Below are 23,276 nucleotides of genomic sequence, written 5' to 3'. Positions count from 1 at the left end.
TTGCCTCCAGAAAGTACACAGGGACCTGAGATGGTGGATTCCAGTGGGGACGAATTAATAATCTGTGAGGATGGGGATGTACACAGTGAAAGGGGTGAGGAATCGGACGATGAGGAGGAGGTGGACATCTTGCCTCTGTAGAGCCAGTTTGTGCAAGGAGAGATTGATTGCTTCTTTTTTGGTGGGGGCCCAAACCAACCAGTCATTTCAGTCAGTCATGTGGCAGACCCTGTCGCTGAAATGATGGGTTTGCTAAAGTGTGCATGTCCTGTTTATACAACATAAGGGTGGGTAGGGGGGGGGGGGGGGGGCCCAAGGACAATTCCATCTTGCACCTCTTTTTTCTTTAATTTATCTTTGCATCATGTGCTGTTTGGGGACTATTTTTTGAAGTGCATCCTGTCTGACACTGCAGTGCCACTCCTAGATGGGCCAGGTGTTTGTGTCGGCCACTTGGGTCGCTTAGCTTAGCCATCCAGCGACCTTGGTGCACCTCTTTTTTTCTTTGCATCATGTCTTCTTTGGACTTTTTTGTGAAATCTTGCCATCCTGTCTGTACTCTTGCTGTGTGCTGTATTGATTGTGCTTGTGTGGTGGGTTTGCTGCTTGGGGACTCTTTTTTTAAATCTGCCATCCTGTCTGACACTGCAGTGCCACTCCTAGTGGGCCAGGTGTTTATGTCGGCCACTTGGGTCGCTTAGCTTAGTCATCCAGTGACCTCGGTGCAAATTTTAGGACTAAAAATAATATTGTGAGGTGTGAGGTGTTCAGAATAGACTGGAAATTATTGGAAATGATGGTTATTGAGGTTAATAATACAATGGGATCAAAATGACCCCCAAATTCTATGATTTAAGCTGTTTTTGAGGGTTTTTTGTAAAACAACACCCGAATACAAAACACACCCGAATCCGACAAAAAAATTTCAGGGAGGTTTTGCCAAAACGCGTCCGAATCCAAAACACGGCCGCGGAACCGAATCCAAATCCGAATCCGAATCCAAAACCAAAATACAAAACCCGAAAAATTTCCGGTGCACATCACTAATATGACATAACTGTCATTTACTCGGTGTGTACAAGTGTATGACATAACTGTCATTTACTCGGTGTGTACAAGTAATAATGTAACAATGACACAAGGGAATCTGTAGATAAAAGAAAAAAATAAAACACATGATTCACATGAGAAAAACACAACCCCTTATACACATTACACCACAGTACAGCCGATTATACATGTTACACCAGTGGTTTTAAAACTGTGTGCTGTGCACCCTGGGGTGCCGCAAGGAATTTGCAGGGATGTCTCGGGTTTGTGGTCAAAGACCAAATCAAATTATTTATGGCCAAAGTGATAGACAAAACCAGTGCTAGTGGCTGCCAACCATAAACCATGTGGACAAACAGAAGCACATCTGTACCACACCACATAACTGAACCGAAGGATAACATATAAACACAATTTACTTAATTTGATATATTTTTTTCAAATATATCAATAATGAACTTTTATCCTAGGGGTGCCGTGAAAAAATGCTGATACTCTATGGCACTGTGATTCAAGAAAGTTTGGGAACCACTGTATTACACTGAAATAGAGCCGCTTATACACATTATGCCATGGTAGAGTCCCTTAGCCGCGTTACACCACAGCGGAGCCACTATGGAAGTAGCACAAGAGAGGAGAAAAAGGACAAGAGAAAGAGAGACAAGGTAAGGATGAGAAAGAGAAATGAGGACAAGAGAGAGAGCAAGATAGGACAACAGAGAGATAGGTGAGGGAGGGAGAGAGAGAGAGAGAGAGAGAGAGAGAGAGAGAGAGGTGAGGACGAGAGAAAGAGGGAGAGAGAGAGAGAGAGAGGACAAGAGAAAGAGAGACAGAGGTGAAGACGAGAAAGAGGTGAGGATGAGAGAGAGAGAGTAAAAGAAAGAAAGCGGCAGAGAGGTGAGGATGAGAGAGGTGAGGATGAGAGAGAGAGAGAGAGAGAGAGAGAGGTGAGAGATAGAAATGAGGACTAGAGAGGTGAGGGTGAGAGAGAGGTGAGGATGAGGGAGGTGAGTATGAGGGAGAGAGAGGCGAGAGAGAGAGTGGTGAGGACAAGAGAGACACACAGAGAGGTGAGGGAGAGAGAAAGAAAGAAAGAAAGAAAGAAAGAAAGAAAGAAAGAAAGAAAGAAAGAAAGAAAGAAAGAAAGAAAGAAAGAAAGAGAAAGAGAGAGAGAGGTGGGGACGAGAGAGAGGACAAAAGAAAGAAAGAGACAGATAGGCGAGGGTGAGAGGTGAGGACAAGAGAGAGGTGAGAGAGAGATGAGGACAAGAGAGAGAGAGAGGACAGAGAGAGAGGTGAGAATGAGAGAGGTGAGGATGAGGTAGAGAGAGGCGAAAGAGAGAGAGAGAGAGAGAGTGGTGAGGACAAGAGAGAGAGAGGACAAGAGAAAGAGAGAGGAAGAGATGTGAGGATGAGAGAGGTGATGAATAGGGAGAGAGAGGAGAGGTGAGGACAAGAGAAAGAGAGAGGCAGAGATGCAAGGACGAGAGAGAGAGAGGTGAGGACAAGAGAAAGAGAGAGGCAGAGATGTAAGGACGAGAGAGGTGAGAATGAGAGAGAGAGAGGTGAGATGGTGAGAGAGGTGAGGACGAGAGAGAGGTGAGGATGAGAGAGACAGGTGAGGGTGAGAGAGAGAGGGGAGGGTGAGAGAGAGAGGTGAGGGCGAGAGAGAGGAAGAGGTGAGCGAGAGACAGAAAGGTTAGAGAGAGACAGAAAGGTGAGAGAGAGAGAGAAGTGAGGATGAGAGAGAGAGGGGTGAGACTGAGAGGTGAGAGAGAGGTGAGAAGAAGAGAGAGAAAGAGTTGAGGGTGAGACAGAGAGAAAGAGGTGAGCGAGAGAGATTCAGCCACTCACCCTGGCAGATCTCCTTTTCCCGTTGATAGTGAGTAGGGAAGCCAATCCCGGGCCATTTTTTCAATCCCGGGTATCGGGATTGAAAAGTGGGCAATCCCGGGATTCCCGGGATACCTGGCATTGGCTTTACACTAGAGATGAGCGGGTTCGGTTCCTCGGAATCCGAACCCGCCCGAACTTCAGGGTTTTTTACACGGGGCCGAGCAGGCTCGGATCCTCCCGCCTTGCTCGGTTAACCCGAGCGCGCCCGAACGTCATCATCATGCTGTCGGATTCTCGCGAGGCTCGGATTCTATATAAGGAGCCGCGCGTCGCCGCCATTTTTCACACGTGCATTGAGATTCATAGGGAGAGGACGTGGCTGGCGTCCTCTCCGTTTATAGAGATTCGAGAAGAGAGTGAGACAGTCTCACTAGAGAGAGACACAGTAGTAATTTTGGGGAGCATTAGGAGGAGTACTACTACTACTAGTACTTGCTGAAGTGAAGTGATAGATAGTGTGACTGTATTGTATTATCTGACTTGTGGGGGAGACACTGACAGTGGGGAGCAGTTAGAGTCTGAGAGCAGGACTCAGGACTCAGGAGTACATACTACATATAACGTACAGTGCACACTTTTGCTGCCAGAGTGCCACACCAGTATAATATATATTGTGATTGTATGCTTAGGAGTACTACTTGCAAGTTGCTGATAGTGTGACCAGTGACCTGACCACCAGTTTAATAATCACCACCAGTTTAATTAATATATATATATATATATAATTGTATATAATTAATATATATATAATATTATAATTGTATACCACCTACCCGTGTTTTTTTTTCTTTCTTTCTTCTTTATACATACTACTATAGTAGCTTACTGTAGCAGTCTGCGGTGCTGCTGAGCTGACAGTGTCCAGCAGGTCCGTCATCAGTCATTACATAATAAATATATATACCTGTCCGGCTGCAGTACTAGTGATATTATATATACATATATATATTGATTTCATATCATTATCATCCAGTCTATATTAGCAGCAGACACAGTACGTTAGTCCACGGCTGTAGCTACCTCTGTGTCGGCACTCGGCAGTCCATCCATAATTGTATACCACCTACCCGTGGTTTTTTTTTTTCTTTCTTCTTGATACATACTACTATAGTAGCTTACTGTAGCAGTCTGCGGTGCTGCTGAGCTGACAGTGTCCAGCAGGTCCGTCATCAGTCATCATTACCTAATAAATATATATCTACCTGTCCGGCTGCAGTACTAGTGATATTATATATACATATATTGATTTCATATCATTATCATCCAGTCTATATTAGCAGCAGACACAGTACGTTAGTCCATGGCTGTAGCTACCTCTGTGTCGGCACTCGGCAGTCCATCCATAATTGTATACCACCTACCCGTGGTTTTTTTTTTCTTTCTTCTTGATACATACTACTATAGTAGCTTACTGTAGCAGTCTGCGGTGCTGCTGAGCTGACAGTGTCCAGCAGGTCCGTCATCAGTCATCATTACCTAATAAATATATATCTACCTGTCCGGCTGCAGTACTAGTGATATTATATATACATATATATATTGATTTCATATCATTATCATCCAGTCTATATTAGCAGCATACACAGTACGTTAGTCCACGGCTGTAGCTACCTCTGTGTCGGCACTCGGCAGTCCATCCATAATTGTATACCACCTACCCGTGGTTTTTTTTTTTTTTCTTTCTTCTTGATACATACTACTATAGTAGCTTACTGTAGCAGTCTGCGGTGCTGCTGAGCTGACAGTGTCCAGCAGGTCCGTCATCAGTCATCATTACCTAATAAATATATATCTACCTGTCCGGCTGCAGTACTAGTGATATTATATATACATATATATATTGATTTCATATCATTATCATCCAGTCTATATTAACAGCAGACACAGTACGTTAGTCCACGGCTGTAGCTACCTCTGTGTCGGCACTCGGCAGTCCATCCATAATTGTATACCACCTACCTGTGTTTTTTTTCTTTTCTTTCTTCTTGATACATACTACTATAGTAGCTTACTGTAGCAGTCTGCGGTGCTGCTGAGCTGACAGTGTCCAGCAGGTCCGTCATCAGTCATCATTACCTAATAAATATATATCTACCTGTCCGGCTGCAGTACTATTGATATTATATATACATATATATATTGATTTCATATCATTATCATCCAGTCTATATTAGCAGCAGACACAGTACGTTAGTCCACGGCCGTGTGTTGCCTTTGTCGAGCTGTAATAAGTAGGGGTAAGGACGTTAACCACCTCGGAACATCCTCCCTTATACGTCACCTGCAGCGCATTCATAATAAGTCAGTGACAAGTTCAAAAACTTTGGGTGACAGCGGAAGCAGTCCACTGACCAGTAAATACCTTCCTCTTGTAACCAAGCTCACGCAAACCACCCCACCAACTCCCTCAGTGTCAATTTCCTCCTTCCCCAGGAATGCCAATAGTCCTGCAGGCCATGTCACTGGCAATTCTGACGATTCCTCTCCTGCCTGGGATTCCTCCGATGCATCCTTGCGTGTAACGCCTACTGCTGCTGGCGCTGCTGTTGTTGCTGCTGGGAGTCGATGGTCATCCCAGAGGGGAAGTCGTAAGACCACTTTTACTACTTCCACCAAGCAATTGACTGTCCAACAGTCCTTTGCGAGGAAGATGAAATATCACAGCAGTCATCCTACTGCAAAGCGGATAACTGAGGCCTTGGCATCCTGGGTGGTGAGAAACGTGGTTCCGGTATCCATCATTACTGCAGAGCCAACTAGAGACTTGTTGGAGGTACTGTGTCCCCGGTACCAAATACCATCTAGGTTCCATTTCTCTAGGCAGGCGATACCGAAAATGTACACAGACCTCAGAAAAAGAGTCACCAGTGTCCTAAAAAATGCAGCTGTACCCAATGTCCACTTAACCACGGACATGTGGACAAGTGGAGCAGGGCAGGGTCAGGACTATATGACTGTGACAGCCCACTGGGTAGATGTATGGACTCCCGCCGCAAGAACAGCAGCGGCGGCACCAGTAGCTGCATCTCGCAAACGCCAACTCTTTCCTAGGCAGGCTACGCTTTGTATCACCGGTTTCCAGAATACGCACACAGCTGAAAACCTCTTACGGCAACTGAGGAAGATCATCGCGGAATGGCTTACCCCAATTGGACTCTCCTGTGGATTTGTGGCATCGGACAACGCCAGCAATATTGTGGACGTCCCATGTTTTGCACATACCTTGAATTTGGTGGTGCAGAATTTTTAAAAAAACGACAGGGGCGTGCAAGAGATGCTGTCGGTGGCCAGAAGAATTGCGGGACACTTTCGGCGTACAGGCACCACGTACAGAAGACTGGAGCACCACCAAAAACAACTGAACCTGCCCTGCCATCATCTGAAGCAAGAAGTGGTAACGAGGTGGAATTCAACCCTCTATATGCTTCAGAGGTTGGAGGAGCAGCAAAAGGCCATTTAAGCCTATACAATTCAGCACGATATAGGAGGTGGAATGCACCTGTCTCAAGCGCAGTGGAGAATGATTTCAACGTTGTGCAAGGTTCTGCTGCCCTTTGAACTTGCCACACGTGAAGTCAGTTCAGACACTGCCAGCCTGAGTCAGGTCATTCCCCTCATCAGGCTTTTGCAGAAGAAGCTGGAGACATTGAAGGAGGAGCTAACACGGAGCGATTCCGCTAGGCATGTGGGACTTGTGGATGGAGCCCTTAATTCGCTTAACAAGGATTCACGGGTGGTCAATCTGTTGAAATCAGAGCACAACATTTTGGCCACCGTGCTCGATCCTAGATTTAAAGCCTACCTTGGATCTCTCTTTCCGGCAGACACAAGTCTGCTGGGGGTTGAAAGACCTGCTGGTGAGAAAATTGTCAAGTCAAGCGGAACGCGACCTGTCAACATCTCCTCCTTCACATTCTCCCGCAACTGGGGGTGCGAGGAAAAGGCTCAGAATTCCGAGCCCACCCGCTGGCGGTGATGCAGGGCAGTCTGGAGCGACTGCTGATGCTGACATCTGGTCCGGACTGAAGGACCTGACAACGATTACGGACATGTCGTCTACTGTCACTGCATATGATTCTCTCCCCATTGAAAGAATGGTGGAGGATTATATGAGTGACCGCATCCAAGTAGGCACGTCACACAGTCCGTACTTATACTGGCAGGAAAAAGAGGCAATTTGGAGGCCCTTGCACAAACTGGCTTTATTCTACCTAAGTTGCCCTCCCACAAGTGTGTACTCCGAAAGAGTGTTTAGTGCCGCCGCTCACCTTGTCAGCAATCGGCGTACGAGGTTACATCCAGAAAATGTGGAGAAGATGATGTTCATTAAAATGAATTATAATCAATTCCTCCGTGGAGACATTGACCAGCAGCAATTGCCTCCACAAAGTACACAGGGAGCTGAGATGGTGGATTCCAGTGGGGACGAATTGATAATCTGTGAGGAGGGGGATGTACACGGTGATATATCGGAGGATGATGATGAGGTGGACATCTTGCCTCTGTAGAGCCAGTTTGTGCAAGGAGAGATTAATTGCTTCTTTTTTGGTGGGGGTCCAAACCATCCCGTCATTTCAGTCACAGTCGTGTGGCAGACCCTGTCACTGAAATGATGGGTTGGTTAAAGTGTGCATGTCCTGTTTATACAACATAAGGGTGGAAGGACAATTCCATCTTGCACCTCTTTTTTCTTTAATTTTTCTTTGCGTCATGTGCTGTTTGGGGAGTGTTTTTTGGAAGGGCCATCCTGCGTGACACTGCAGTGCCACTCCTAGATGGGCCCGGTGTTTGTGTCGGCCACTAGGGTCGCTTATCTTACTCACACAGCTACCTCATTGCGCCTCTTTTTTTCTTTGCGTCATGTGCTGTTTGGGGAGTGTTTTTTGGAAGGGCCATCCTGCGTGACACTGCAGTGCCACTCCTAGATGGGCCCGGTGTTTGTGTCGGCCACTAGGGTCGCTTATCTTACTCACACAGCTACCTTATTGCGCCTCTTTTTTTCTTTGCGTCATGTGCTGTTTGGGGAGTGTTTTTTGGAAGGGCCATCCTGCGTGACACTGCAGTGCCACTCCTAGATGGGCCCGGTGTTTGTGTCGGCCACTAGGGTCGCTTATCTTACTCACACAGCTACCTCATTGCGCCTCTTTTTTTCTTTGCGTCATGTGCTGTTTGGGGAGTGTTTTTTGGAAGGGCCATCCTGCGTGACACTGCAGTGCCACTCCTAGATGGGCCAGGTGTTTGTGTCGGCCACTAGGGTCGCTTAGCTTAGTCATCCAGCGACCTCGGTGCAAATTTTAGGACTAAAAATAATATTGTGAGGTGTGAGGTATTCAGAATAGACTGAAAATGAGTGGAAATTATGGTTTTTGAGGTTAATAATACTTTGGGATCAAAATGACCCCCAAATTCTATGATTTAAGCTGTTTTTTAGGTTTTTTGGAAAAAAACACCCGAATCCAAAACACACCCGAATCCGACAAAAAAAATTCGGTGAGGTTTTGCCAAAACGCGGTCGAACCCAAAACACGTCCGCGGAACCGAACCCAAAACCAAAACACAAAACCCGAAAAATTTCCGGCGCTCATCTCTACTTTACACTATGTGGCCGCCCCCTCGCCCTGCCCCGCACACATAACTAACCGTATACCGCGGGCGGGCGGGTGGAACCATCCACAGTTAGTCTCGGTCTCTCTCTCTCCTCCAGCGGCGCAGCGTGACCTCATGCTGCGCCGGCAGATCCGGAAGGAGGAAGCCGGGCAGCGTCTGAGTGTCCTGTGGACGCTCAACGCTGATGCCTCAATCCCCGGGATTGGACCTTCCAATCCCGTGATTGAATCCTGGCCGTTTTTGGCCCTAAATCCCAGGATCCCGCAGATCCCGGGATTGGCCACCATAATAGTGAGCTTTTCAAGGCTGCTCCTGTCTACCAGCAGTGCTGATGCTGCAGAGCAGACTCAGCAGAGGCGACGGAGACACTGGGGAGAGGCATGCAGCAGCAGCAGACTCAGTGCTGCCACTACCAGAAGATGTGTCAGTGGCGCCTGCCACTGCCAGGAGGCGCAGCCAGCAGATGCCGTGGGTGAGACAGCGCATCGGCAGTGGAAGACGGCGCCCTTAAGAGCTTGGCACCATTGCAGCTGCGTAGCTTGCGTTATTGGCTGGCCGGCCCTGTACATACGTTACCTTATACTGCACAGAACTATGGTGTATTTTCTTCAGTGCATTTCTGGTACAGTTATTTCATAAGGCGCCATTCTGTTTCAAACTTGTCTTACTATGATTTTGTGTACTTAAGTATATTCAGCCCTATTTTTGCCATCTTTTGGAAGTAGAGAATATTTCAAATAAATTAAAAAAAAAACTATATTATTGACATAAACAAGCTTCTGTGTTAAAATATGTTTATTGTATACAAATATAGAGGAAAACAATTCACATTTAGTATCAAACTGACAAACAGTACAAACAGTACACATTTAGCATCACAATATATACAGAAATGTAATAAGAAATTAAAAGCTTTCTATATCTCAGTAAAATAATTTCACACTCTATAGCTGGATTTGTGAAGCTCTTCGGCGTTCACGGTGCCCGCACATGTTGCCACCATGAAATGAATAGATCTGAGAGCGATTTGGCCACTTGTGGATGGTCCTTATCCAGATGAAGAACTGAATATTGCTTTGTTGCGCTATTGCGTTTGCTGGACTTCTTAACCAGATCATATGTTGTAAACTGTTATAACGTAAGACATACTGCATATGGGAAAATGATGAAACAATATCAGTGCAACCTCAAATCTGTCAACAAAACCTAACACTTCTACATATAGCAATGCCAAATATATACGAGGCATTTACGAAGCATACTGTATAAGAGCAATGGCAAGTATACTTTGTATAAGGCCTGGTATAGGTAAAAGATACAGGAACATTTTCTGCAGGTTGGGATCAATTTCCAGAGTTTTTGTGTGTAATATTTACACATACTTATGCAGGTGTACATGTGCACAAAATGTGGATCACACAAACTTCCTGCTGTGGACTAGTCTTGGCTGGGATAAGGTTACAGGGGTATATGCAATTCCGGGCGAATTGCTGCAATTTTTCGCCCGTTTTTAAATTCGACACAATTCGACCGTCGAATTCCGTCCGGCGGGTGCTGGAATTCGACATATTCAATAAAAAACGGATTCGACAGTCCCGCTGTCGAAAAACGGATCAATTGACGGATTTTGAATCGACTTTTCAGATGGTACCAAAAACGGTAAAAAAACAGAAAAAAAATTGCGTGGGGTCCCCCCTCCTAAGCATAACCAGCCGGTCTGGTTGCAAAAATACGGGGGGAAAAATGACAGGGGATCCCCCATATTTCCCCGAATGCTGAGACCCGCTGTGACTCCTGTCACAGAAGGTCCCTTCAGCCAATCAGGGAGCGCCACGTCGTGGCACTCTCCTGATTGGCTGTATGCGCGTCTGAGCTGTCAGACAGCGCATCGCACAGCCCCCTCCATTATCTTCAATGGTGGGAACTTTGCGGTCAGCGGTGCGGTCACCCGCGGTCAGCGGCTGACCGCGGGTAACCCCACCGCTGACCGCAAAGTTCCCACCATTGAAACTAATGGAGGTGCTGTGAGATGCGCTGTCTGCCAGCTCAGACGCGCATAGGGAATCAGGAGAGTGCCAGGACGTGGCACTACCTGATTGCCTGAAGGGACCTTCTGTGACAGGAGTCACAGCGGGTCTCAGCATTCGGGGAAAGGGGTCCCATGTGTTTTTTTTGTTTTGCCAAGTACGTGGATTACAAATATCACAGGACACTGGATTTAAGTGAGTATAAGTTTATTTTCAGGTACCCCGGATTCTTCGACATTGTAGACGTGGCAGTCGGAGTGTCAACATAGGTAAGTATGTATGTGTCGGCATGTGTGAAATAAAGTTGTATTTTCACGGTGTGCGTGTTCTGTTTTTATTTGGGTATTTTTTTGCAGTAGAACTACAGGTACCAGCGGGCCCGTTTCCCCCCCTGCATGCTGGTACTTGTGGTTCTCCAAGTACCAGCTTGCGGGGGAGGCTTGATGGGACTTGTAGTTCTTCTGCAAAAAACAATATTCTTTCATTTTTACACATGGCTATCAGCCCCCCATCTGCAGCCCTTGGATGGGGGGGACAGCCTCGGGCTTCACCCCTGGCCCTTGGGTGTCTGGGGGGGACCCCTTGATTGAAGGGGTCCCCACTCCTCCAGGGAACCCCGGCCAGGGGTGACTAGTTGGGTATTTAATGCCACGGCCGCAGGGAGCGGTATAAAAGTGTCCCCCCGGCTGTGGCATTATCTGTCCAGCTAGTGGAGCCCGGTGCTGGTACAAAAATACGGGGGACCCCTACTCTTTTTGTCCCCCGTATTTTTTGCACCAGGACCAGGCGCAGAGCCCGGTGCTGGTTGTTAAAATACGGGGGATCCCCTGTCATTTCCCCCCCTGTATTTTTACAACCAGGACCGGCTCGAAGAGCCCGAGGCTGGTTATGCTTAGGAGGGGGGACCCCACGCATTTTTTTGGGAGGGGTTTTAACCCATTCCATAAAAAAATATATATATATTTTAAAAAATATATAAATAATACTTGTGCCTCCTAAAGAGCCAAACCAAGTACCTAATCCCTTCTAATATAAATAGATATGCTATTAGCAATAAAATAAACACAAAAAAACATGTTTTTATTGAAATTTTTTTATTACATTCCGCCAGCAAAGTGAGGCGGATTGAAAATGACGAATTTACTGACGAAAAGCACTGTTGTCGAATTTACATTCTTCAATTGAATATACTTTTGTCGAAAAGCCGCATTTGTACCATTGCAGAAATGTTGAATTTGTCAAATGTCGAATTTCAAAAAGTAGAATTTTAAAAGCCCGTTTTTTTTACGAAAAGTACTGTATTGCATTGTCGAATGTTTGGGGGGGCGAAAAAGTTCAGTTTTTCGACATTTTCGGGAATTCGACCGCAATTGCATATACCCCACAGACTTCATAAGGCTATGTCACTTTTCAAAATTTTTATTTATTTTCTTACTTCTCAAGATATTTAGTTTTTGCTCTTTTTTTTTACTTTTTGGAGGCCTGAAAGCCCAGGGAAGGGTAAGAATGGTCTAGCTCTCACAGTAATGTTATTACAGGGAATTTCTGATGACATCATCATGACATCACCAAGTTTCCTGGCACTCTCTGCCACTAACTGCACAACTTTTTTCCTGACACATGGTACCCTTGGGCTGTCAGTGAGGGGACAGGTCAAAGTATGGCGCACGAGAGCAAGGTCACAATTGTGAGGAAACAATACTGTGTGTGTATATATATATATATATATATATATATATATACTGCTCAAAAAAATAAAGGGAACACTTAAACAACACAATGTAACTCCAAGTCAATCACACTTTTGTGAAATCAAACTGTCCACTTAGGAAGCAACACTGATTGACAATCAATCAATCAATTTCACATGCTGTTGTGCAAATGGAAAAGACGGTATCCGGACTCCACGTCGACAACAAAAAGGTCGACACACCTTAGGTCGACGCCAGTTGGTCGACACACCTTAGGTCGACATGTACAAAGTTCGACATGGACAAAAGGTCGACAGTAACAAGGTCGGCATGGGAAAAGGTTGACATGAGTTTTTCACAATTTTTTTCTTTTTTGGAACCTTTTCATACTTAACGATCCACATGGACTACGATTGGAATGGTAATCTGTGCCGAGCGAAGCGAAGGCACCATGCCCAAAGCATGGCGAGCGAAGCGAGCCATGCGAGGGGATGCAGTGCACTAATTGGGATTCCTGGTCACTCTAGGAAGAAAACAACACCAAAAAAACATAAAAAACTCACGTCGACCTTTTTCCATGTCGACCGTGCTCCTGTCGTCCATGTCGACCTAAGGCGTGTCGACCAATTGGCGTCGACCTAAGGTGTGTCGACCTTTTTGTTGTTGACCTGGAGTCCTAGACCCGAATAAACAACAGGTGGAAATTATAGCCAATTAGCAAGACACCCCCAATAAAGGAGTTGTTCTGCAGGTGGTGACCACAGACCACTTCTCAGCTCCTATGCTTTCTGGCTGATGTTTTGGTCACTTTTGAAAGCTGGCGGTGCTTTCACTCTAGTGGTAGCATGAGACGGAGTCTACAACCCACACAAGTGGCTCAGGTAGTGCAGCTCATCCAGGATGGCACATCAATGCGAGCTGTGGCAAGAAGGTTTGCTGTGTCTGTCAGTGTAGTGTCCAGAGCATGGAGGTGCTACCAGGAGACAGGCCAGTACATCAGGAGATGTGGAGGAGGCCGTAGGAGGGCAACAACCCAGCAGCAGAACCGCTACCTCCGCCTTTGTGCAAGGAGGAGCACTGCCAGAGCCCTGCAAAATGACCTCCAGCAAGCCACAAATGTACATGTGTCTACACAAAAGATCAGAAACAGACTCCATAAGGGTGGTATGAGGGCCCGACATCGACAGGTGGGGGTTGTGCTTACAGCCCAACACCATGCAGGATGTTTGGCATTTGCCAGAGAACACCAAGATTGGCAAATTCGCCACTGGCGCCCTGAGCTCTTCACAGATGAAAGCAGGTTCTCACTGAGCACATGTGACAGATGTGACAGAGTCTGGAGATGCCAAGGAGAACGTTCTGCTGCCTGCAACATCCTCCAGCATGACCGGTTTGGCAATGGGTCAGTAATGGTGTGGGGTGGCATTTCTTTGGGGGGCCGCACAGCCCTCCATGTGCTCGCCAGAGGTAGCCTGACTGCCATTAGGTACCGAGATGAGATCCTCAGACCCCTTGTGAGACCATATGCTGGTGCGGTTGGCCCTGGGTTCCTCCTAATGCAAGACAATGCTAGACCTCATGTGGCTGGAGTGTGTCAGCAGTTCCTGCAAGACGAAGGCATTGATGCTATGAACTGGTCCGCCTGTTCCCCAGACCTGAATCCAATTTAGCACGTCTGGGACATCATGTCTCGCTCCATCCACCAACGCCACGTTGCACCACCGACTGTCCAGGAGTTGGCGGATGCTTTAGTCCAGGTCTGGGAGGAAATCCCTCAGGAGACTATCCGCCACCTCATCAGGAGCATGCCCAGGCGTTGTAGGGAGGTCATACAGGCATGTGGAGGCCACACACACTACTGAGCCTCATTTTGACTTGTTTTAAGGACATTACATCAAAGTTGGATCAGCTTGTAGTGTGTTTTTCCACTTTAATTTTGAGTGTGACTCCAAATCCAGACCTCCATGGGTTAATAAATTTGATTTCCATTGATAATTTTTGTGTGATTTTGTTGTCAGCACATTCAACTATGTAAAGAACAAAGTATTTAATTAGAATATTTCATTCATTCAGATCTAGGATGTGTTGTTTACGTGTTCCCTTTATTTTTTGAGCAGTGTATATATATATATATATATATATATATATATATATATATATAAATGACAAATTTTTAGAGCGACCAGGCTGAATCTTATCTAAAACAACTGGTCAGCAAGTGGTTAATGACATATGTTGTCGTTCATCATCATCTATTATTCATCACAGCCCGCAATTCCGATGGACATTGTCTATTATTAACATGTTTTACCCACATATTGCTGTGCTGTACCATACAAAGTTTTGTAAAGAAAGAGAATAGAGATGTGTGCAGATACCCGTGTTTTGGTTTGGTTTCTACATTCATCATCATGTTTTAGTTTTGGCAAAACCACCCTCAAGTATTTTGATTCAGGTTAAAATAGATTAAAAAAATCGATAATCATGGATAAAAATCTGTAAAAACAGCACAAATCACGTAACTTTTTGCAATCCAAATTCTGAACCGTGGGAAAATCTGAACCGTGACTTTGATCGGATCTCCTCAGGGGATCCAGTCCAGGTTATGGTTCGATTTACAGTAGATCAATAAAATTTGGATTTCTGGTGAACCTAACCGCACATCTATAGTATTAATTCTCAGAAAAACAAGGCTAAATAAAGTTATTAGTGTCCTATAGTCTTAAAATGACCTAGGTTAGAGGGTTGAGGAAAGTTGTAAATTAATTTATGTATTTCTGTTTGTGCCATTTCCAGTTTGATTTATTTTATTACTGGAGTACAGTAGATTAGGGAATTATTGTGACACTACAGTATAGTGGAGTGTGATGCCGCAAATAATAACACTATTCCTGCATTTTAATCTGCCATTTATATTTGTTTGTTGCATATTAGACAAATAATTTATAAATATAATTCAGTTGTAACAATTATTCCAGATCAAATATTTTTTAAAACCAAAATGTCACCAAATCTACCAGTGGATCTTATGGAGCACCACACTTTTATCTCTGTCCCATATTCCCTTTATTTGCACTGTAAACACTTATGTCAATTGCATTCATGTATGGCTGGCAGTAGGCTATAATTGCCTGTTACACCACCCCCCCCCCCCCCCCCCCCACACACACACACACTATTCCCCCACAGAAGCATCTTCTCGCAAACCAATGAACTGTTAAAAATGTGTGAAGGCACTAGAAAATTACCAAGGTCATGACAATGGAGGGAGGGGGGGGGGGGGGGGGGACATCACATGGAGTACAAATGGAGAGATTTAGCAAAACTTGAGTGATAAAGTAGAAAGAGATAAAGTTCTAGCCAATCAGCTCCTAACTGACATGTTACAGGTTGTTTTTGAAAAAATGACAGGAGCTGATTGGTTGGTACTTTACTCTATACTTTATCTCTCTCCAAGCTTTGATAAATATCCTCCTAAGTTTTTAAGAAGAGCTGCTAAATGACATCTCAGTTTAGCCGCTGGACCTAGTGAATTAATTTGTCATGGCGGCCAACTGTCATTGCTGAGCCATTTCAGCTCTTGCTTTGGTGATCTCTGCTGTCTCCATCTGGGAGACGCCAGCCGCCTAACCTGACGAGTTCTTGTTCTGTTTCCATCATCAAGTATGATGCTACAATAAAATATGGAGACACCACAAGAGTGCCCATACAGCACAAGGGCAAGAGTGTTCTCCCAAACTAGTGCAGGAGGGTTCTTCATGTTTCATATTTCAATCTACCACTCTATCCACTTATTTTACCTGGCCTAAATCACTATGAGTTGCTACACTATTGGTGGCTGCTAAGCTTCTGCCTAACCATAGTCAGACATGCTTTCCACACCACCACCTGTTCTGTTATTTGGGTACTTTATGAACGAGAGTGAATTTGTACACATTCTCATTCTGCTTTATATTAGAGAAGAGCGGTCTGGTTTTGCTGAAAAGTGAACACACCTAAATTTTGGGGTCCCAAGTCAGACCAAGTCCTGGCTCAGATAAAATTGGGGTTCCAAGTAGAACCGAGTTCTGGTTTGGGTCTTCCCATCAAGTTTGAATCTCAGATCTCAAAAACAGATCTCGGATGTTGTTGGTTGCATGTAAGTCCTTCCCTTGTGATGTCAGGTGCCATATCACACAGGAGAGTGCATGGAGAGGGTGTGGGCTGGGGTTTATGCTGCAATACTACATACTGGCATCCAAAATACATGATTTTCACTGTTTTATCAATATTTAAAGAAATCCAAATCCAAAACTAAAAACATGTTAGAACTCAACAATGATTTAGAAACCAAGACCAGGGGGTCTGTGCACATCTGTACTTTTGATTTTGTTGCATGGGCATCTGTTTGCCGAGTTCTGTAAGAGTGTGTTCACGAAACATTGGGAATGCTGTACTGTACATGGACCATATACACCTGTCAGGAAGGGTATTATTTGCAGAGAGGTTGATGGGAATTGGCAGCAATAACTTATCGCTTATGATTGGCTGATTGCATCTTGATCCCACCCACTGATAGTACTTGCTGCCTATTTGCATTCCTTTCCTGATATTTCCAGTTGGACGAGAGCAGGAAGTAAGATTCCAATTTGATTTTTAAGGGTAAAGCGGCAGATGTTTGTATTCAATTTTACTTTGTGTGGTGAATTTGAATTTTCATGTATAAATAACACTAGTGTCGCTCTTATGTATATGACACCCCTCATTACATCATTCTATTCAGCATATTGTACAAGTGACTTTTGTATTTAAACTTTCAAACTATGGCTATACTTAAACATTGGCTAAACACTGGCTCTATGCTCTTGGTGTAAACATACACACTTGTTACCCTTGAGGTAAACCTGGCGCATTTTCCACTGCTGCGGAGCTGAGCGCATTTTGATATGCATGCGTCTGAACATATGAGCATATGTAAGTTTTCTCATGCACATGTCTTTTCCTGCTTACGTATACAGCGCAGATGTATCCATCTTTACACAAGATGCTTAGTGGTAGCACAACTCTGAATCAGGGTCAAATTCTTTAAATCAGTGGATTAATTTTTAGGTCTTAAGCTCACTTGAAATTTTTTTAACTTTTTTATTATTTCTTAAGGTCTGTATGCATTTTGTGGAAAAATAGCGTAATATCCTTTTTTGGGGGGGGGGTACTACAAATTGCAACTTAGAATTAATTTCTGACCTATTTCATTAATGTCTGAGCATGGCATATTCCACCTCAGGGTCCTGCTTGACCTGAGTGCCCTCTTTGGGTAAATTGGCGATGACGGAGTAGTGAATCTCATCTTCATCATGGACCTTCTTTGAAGATTCAATATTTTCATACTGGAAATGCAAGAAGATACTTTGTGTGAATGACTCATCTCACTCCTATTTCTGGGTCGAACAAACACCAGGATGTATGAATACAGAGCTACAATGGGTTTATAGTGACATAACTCTCAGCCGCTACACGTTACTCTCAGCCACTACACATAACTCTCAGCCGCTACACATAACTCTCAGCCGCTACACATAACTCTCAGCCGCTACACGTTACTCTCAGCCACTACACATAACTCTCAGCCGCTACACATAACTCTCAGCCACTACACATAACTCTCAGCCGCTACACGTAACTCTCAGCCGCTACACATAACTCTCAGCCGCTACACATAACTCTCAGCCGCTACACGTTACTCTCAGCCGCTACACATTACTCTCAGACGCTACACATAACTCTCAGATGCTACACGTAACTCTCAGATGCTACATGTATCTCTCAGATGCTACACGTAACTCTCAGATGCTACACGTAACTCTCAGACACTACACGTAACTCTCAGACATTACACATAACTCTCATATCCTACATGTAACTCTCAGCCGCTACATGTAACTATCAGCCACTACACATAACTCTCAGGCGTTACACATAACTCTCAGATGTTACACGTAACTCTCAGACACTACACGTAACTCTCAGATGCTACACGTAACTCTCAGCCGCTACACGTAACTCTCAGTCACTACACATAACTCTCAGACACTACACGTAACTCTCAGATGCTACACGTAACTCTCAGACTCCACATGTAACTATCAGATGCTACACGTAACTCTCAGACACTACATGTAACTCTCAGACACTACACGTAACTCTCATATCCTACATGTAACTCTCAGACACCACACGTAACTCTCATATCCTACATGTAACTCTCAGACACTACACATGTCTCTCAAACACTAAACGTAACTCTCAGATGCTACACGTAACTCTCAGACGCCACATTTAACTATCAGATGTTACACATAACTCTCAGACACTACACGTAACTCTCAGACACCACACATAACTATCAGACGCTACACGTAACTCTCAGATGCAACATGTAACTCTCAGACATCACACGTAACTCTCATATACTACATATAACTCTCAGATATCACATGTAACTCTCAGACACCACACGTAACTCGGGTTCCTGTCTATAGACAGATAGTTAAAAGATAGACAGTCATTAGTTAGACACTATATGGTCGACAGTCAAAAGTCAGACAGGGTCAAAAGTCAGACAAGGTCAAAAGTCAGACAGTCAAAAGTCAGACAGGGTCAAAAGTCAGACAGTCAAAAGTCAGACAGGGTCAAAAGTCAGACAGTCAAAAGTCAGACAGGGTCAAAAGTCAGACAGTCAAAAGTCAGACAGGGTCAAAAGTCAGACAGTCAAAAGTCAGACAGTCAAAAGTCAGACAGGGTCTCAGATGCTACACATAACTCTCTGATGCCACATGTAACTCTAAGACCTGCCTCACCCCACCACACGTCACTGGTAACTATTGGATGCTACATGTAACTCTCAAATGCTACACGTAACTCGCTGCTCCTCTCAAATATAAAATGATTGACTGAAAAGTGAAACCAGTTAGTGCAAATCCTGAATCTTAAACTACAAATCTGTCAAATCGCCGGTAGAAACTTGTTTGAAAATAACATCATTATTATTCGCAAATTTGGAGCCATAACTTAACAATTTCTGCGTGTTCTTGCATTTCTGCACTAAGAAACATAAAATAATCATTCTGGTCTAGAAACCGTTTCTGCAGCAAACAAACTGATTGATCCAATCTAGAGACAGAGCAAGTTCATTTACCTCGGCAGTAATGAGGGGTTTCTTCACAATGCTGTAAATAGCACTGGGGTCTTCATGTTTTCTCTCCACCCTAAACAGAGAACATTACTGTGAGTTCAAATATGTAAATACCTATGAGAGGAATTCACAGACAGTTTCACTCTAATCCCCGACCTGGAAATGTTCCCTGTTGTGTATATTTCTCTTTTCTTACTGGTACTGGACACATTTACCTAGAAAAATGTTCCTTCCAAACCATTTGCAGAGAATTTGTTATAGAATTTGTGCAACTAATTAGTCGTCCCGCCTTGCTCAAATTTCACAATACAGTAATTGTGTTTTATTGATCTAGCTCTCGAGAAATTCTGATGATTTTTTAAAATTTACATCCAATTAATTGAATTGGGTTAAGAAAGATTATCTAAAAATTTGGAGCATCTATAGTGAGGATGACTGGGACCATCTTAGTGTGGTCAGCCGGTTATCAGGTACAATAGGCAGACAGTAGTCATCTCCTGAAAAGATTTAGGACAGTGCCTGGAGAAGATCCACATGAGCAGACCTCTGGGTGCCCTGGCCATGTAAGGCCATATCATTTTCCAATATTGGTGGTAAAACAGTTGAATATGGGTCAATAATTAGACATTAAAGGACTGATGTAGAGTTTCCCACAATTATTTTTTGTGGACAGATCTTGCCATTTTCAGGATGGAGCATACTCCTTAGCCTATGGGCAATTCAGAGCTTTATGCATCTCAGTCACATCTCTGCTTATGGCAGGGGCTGATCTAAACTTTTCATATATGGGGGCAGGGAGGTTTTAAAATGAATCCTAACTTCTCCCCTCCCTATTTATTCCTCCTCCCCCTTCCAGCCCTTACTCCTCCCGTTTTCATGCTAATCCATTTCATTTATTTTTTAGATGCTTGTATCAGTAAGCTGCATGTTCTTCACAGTAGAGTTCTTCAACAAGCAGTTTATAAGGTACAAACCCTATCCTAAACATTTCCACACCATGTGGACCTATCTCAGGGTTCTTGAATGCATTAGAAACCTCACCAGACAGTAAATGAATGTTCTGCAGTGCATACCACATTATATTAGGCTAGTAATCGTGATACAGTATCAATGTAAAAGATTGCAAGCTCTTCTGGACTAATTCACTATACTTACTGTACCAAAATAAATGTAGTCATCCAACTGCAGACTTCAAATGGACTTAAGTTGTATGGGGAAAAAGTTTTGGGGAAAAAAAACAATCACATGGGAAAGTGTGAGAGATACAATAGTATCATAACAATGTAAAAAAAATGTCTGCAGACTGCTAGGAACCTGGAGACCGAATCTGCCATCACTCCATGTGCATTGCACAGGCAGGGGGGAGCTTCCTATGACCCTACATGAGCTGCTCTGTTATCCTGGTATAGTCAGAGCAATGGCCGGGGTGAGAGTCACACCTGGAGCTCTCTGTGTCATACCAGGATACTGTAAGCTTGGAACAGGTTTGTACTGTACACGATCAGTCTCCGCTCCCTCTTTTCCCCCCAGATAGGCACTGACTTACCTCACACCTCCTGGTACAGCAGGAGAGTTGTGCTGCTGCTGCTACTAGTAGCAGATCTCGGGGCAGATTGGGTGGTCCCACCTGGCACCGTATCAGCTGACTGTGACCAGCGTGGCCAGGTCCCGGCTGGCACCCGCAGTTCCCCTGACCTCTATTGCCCCCCTAAATCTGCCACTGACATATGGTGGCATGGGTGTAAATTGTCAGTAAATGGGTGCTTGAGCATGAATGTACTGTAGATGTGTATATGGAATTGTGGGCTGTGGTGTTGTGCGTATGCACATACAGTATCTGATTTCAGCAGCGGTGCCAAGAGGAGTGGGTATGGATGGGCTTTGCAAGGGTTTGGGATTGCAGGCCATATGCTTCCGACTGGTCTCTCGCACCAGGTATAGGTTTAGTGCAAGTGCACGCCACTAACATTAATGGTTATTTGAACAAACAAATGGATAGGTTCAATTTCAAAGATGCATGCTACTAAGCATACGGGTAAGGTCCACATTTAGTTGCGGCCAGGGCTGCCATCAAATCTGTGGGCCCGGGACTAACAAAATAGGCAGCCCCCCCCCCCCTCCCCAAAAAAAAAAATTCTTCCATGGTGCTCCAATATGTGACTTCACATATTATGACGTTATATATAAGTGAAGCGTCACTGACCTGCGGGAATGAATCACAGAGGCCCAATGGAAAAAGCAGGCTTGCTTTGTAGAAGTCATCCTTGCGCATTGGCCTGCTGTTGTTGCACAGCCTGGTGTACTGTAGCTTTCCAGGTATTAGTGGTAGGAGCAAGGGGTGGACCCCTTCTCTGTATGGGCCCTGGACTCTAGTGCTGGCTGTCCCCCCCCTGAGGCGGCCCTGGTTGCAGCCAACTTAATTGAAAATTGAGATGCAGCAGTTGGGTAATTGTAGAGCAGATGTTGTGTTAAGGGCATTATCAGGCATTTGGTACATTATGTAAGTGAATGCAGAGCTGTCTGCCAAAGAATACATGACAATGTGTAAAGTACTGTCATTGCTACCAAGGTTTTGTCATTTATCATCTGTGTTACATTTGCACCTGTAGAACTTACTTATCCTTACCAAATTATTGCAAGATTGATAATAGTTGACATATAACATCATTACTGAATGTTATCTATTTCCTTAATAAACATTTTTTTTTTATATTATTTTATTTCATATTTATGGGATCCCTAACAGAAACTGACTTAGAAATATCCAGCAAACATTCAATTTGTATTCGAAACAATAATATGAACCCTCTTTTAACAATTGTGATTGTTTCATTTTAATATAGTAGGCTTATTTACATGTAAAAAGAGATTTAAGATATTGTCGCTGTCATAAAGGACAAGCAATTTTCTTTTCTCGTTAAGTTACACTACAGTTTTGTCAGTTCAGACCTGGGCTGGTCGATCTGCCCATTATCGCCAGCAGGGAACTGCAGAGTGGAGTAATTGAGATGATCGGTCGAGCTGTTTGCCGATGGGGTATCTTGTCCTTCATGGTTCTCATTATGTGACTGCTAGGTAAAATAAATATTATAATTTAGAAAGCAGCAAATCAGCTTTGGCATACTGGTTGCCATTACTAGCCATTGTTATATTTTATGTACACATATATAATCAATAACACATTGTGTAGATACTAATTTCAGGGGCACATCAGATGGACAATCTCTGTACCCGGCATAAAAATGTAGTAATGTTTCTTTATTGACTACAGCAGCTCAATACCTTCTTCAGCACGAAAAAAGATGAATCATCCGTTGTTTTCCTTCCATTCTTCTTCCTGACATTGGGAAGATAAAAATCAACAAAGTTGTTCTCTCTCTCTGTCAAAATAATCTATCTATCTATCTATCTATCTATCTATCTATCTATCTATCTATCTATCTATCTATCTATCTATCGGTCTCTCATCTGTAAATGAAAAAGAAAATTTAGAAATCCCCTCCATTTGTGTCATTTTTTAAAATTTTTATTATTTGAGTAAACAATAAATATCACGTGAACACTCAGTAAAGACAATAAGAGCTTATCTAAACATTGTAATCTGTAGCTATCTGATTCCAAACCAATGGGGTAAGGCAGATGGATCTCCAGAGCCACTGCATTTCGTCCACAGACTCCCAGGTGCTCATTTGACTTCTTCAGGGATCTATCTATCTATCTATCTATCTATCTATCTATCTATCTATCTATTTATCTATCTACCTGTCTAAAAAAAAAAAAATTTTTCTTTTGTTACAAGATAACTGTGGTTAGTGAAATAATTTGAAATAGTAT

General features: G+C 44.0%; 1 protein-coding gene across 4 annotated transcripts in view; it reads right to left on the bottom strand.

Annotated features, from left to right (window-relative positions):
• Positions 1-9,330: 9,330 nt before the first annotated feature.
• Positions 9,331-23,276, bottom strand: part of CD22 (CD22 molecule) — a 182,523-nt gene continuing 168,577 nt past the window's right edge. For 3 of the 4 annotated variants that reach the window (XM_063942307.1, XM_063942308.1, XM_063942305.1), the window contains 5 exons: positions 22,725-22,779; positions 22,392-22,513; positions 19,446-19,515; positions 17,495-17,637; positions 9,331-9,701 (listed from right to left, as the gene is read on the bottom strand). In XM_063942307.1, the coding sequence (XP_063798377.1) occupies positions 17,503-17,637; positions 19,446-19,515; positions 22,392-22,513; positions 22,725-22,779 (382 nt within the window). In that variant the 3' untranslated portion in view covers positions 9,331-9,701; positions 17,495-17,502. The remainder of the gene's footprint in view (positions 9,702-17,494; positions 17,638-19,445; positions 19,516-22,391; positions 22,514-22,724; positions 22,780-23,276) is intronic. The other variant, XM_063942306.1, reaches the window with a different exon arrangement.

Source organism: Pseudophryne corroboree, chromosome 10 (genome assembly GCF_028390025.1).
Source record: "Pseudophryne corroboree isolate aPseCor3 chromosome 10, aPseCor3.hap2, whole genome shotgun sequence".
Taxonomy (NCBI): Eukaryota; Metazoa; Chordata; class Amphibia; order Anura; family Myobatrachidae; genus Pseudophryne; species Pseudophryne corroboree.
Note: the sequence above shows the minus strand (reverse complement) of the source record. Positions and strands in the feature narration are given on the sequence as shown.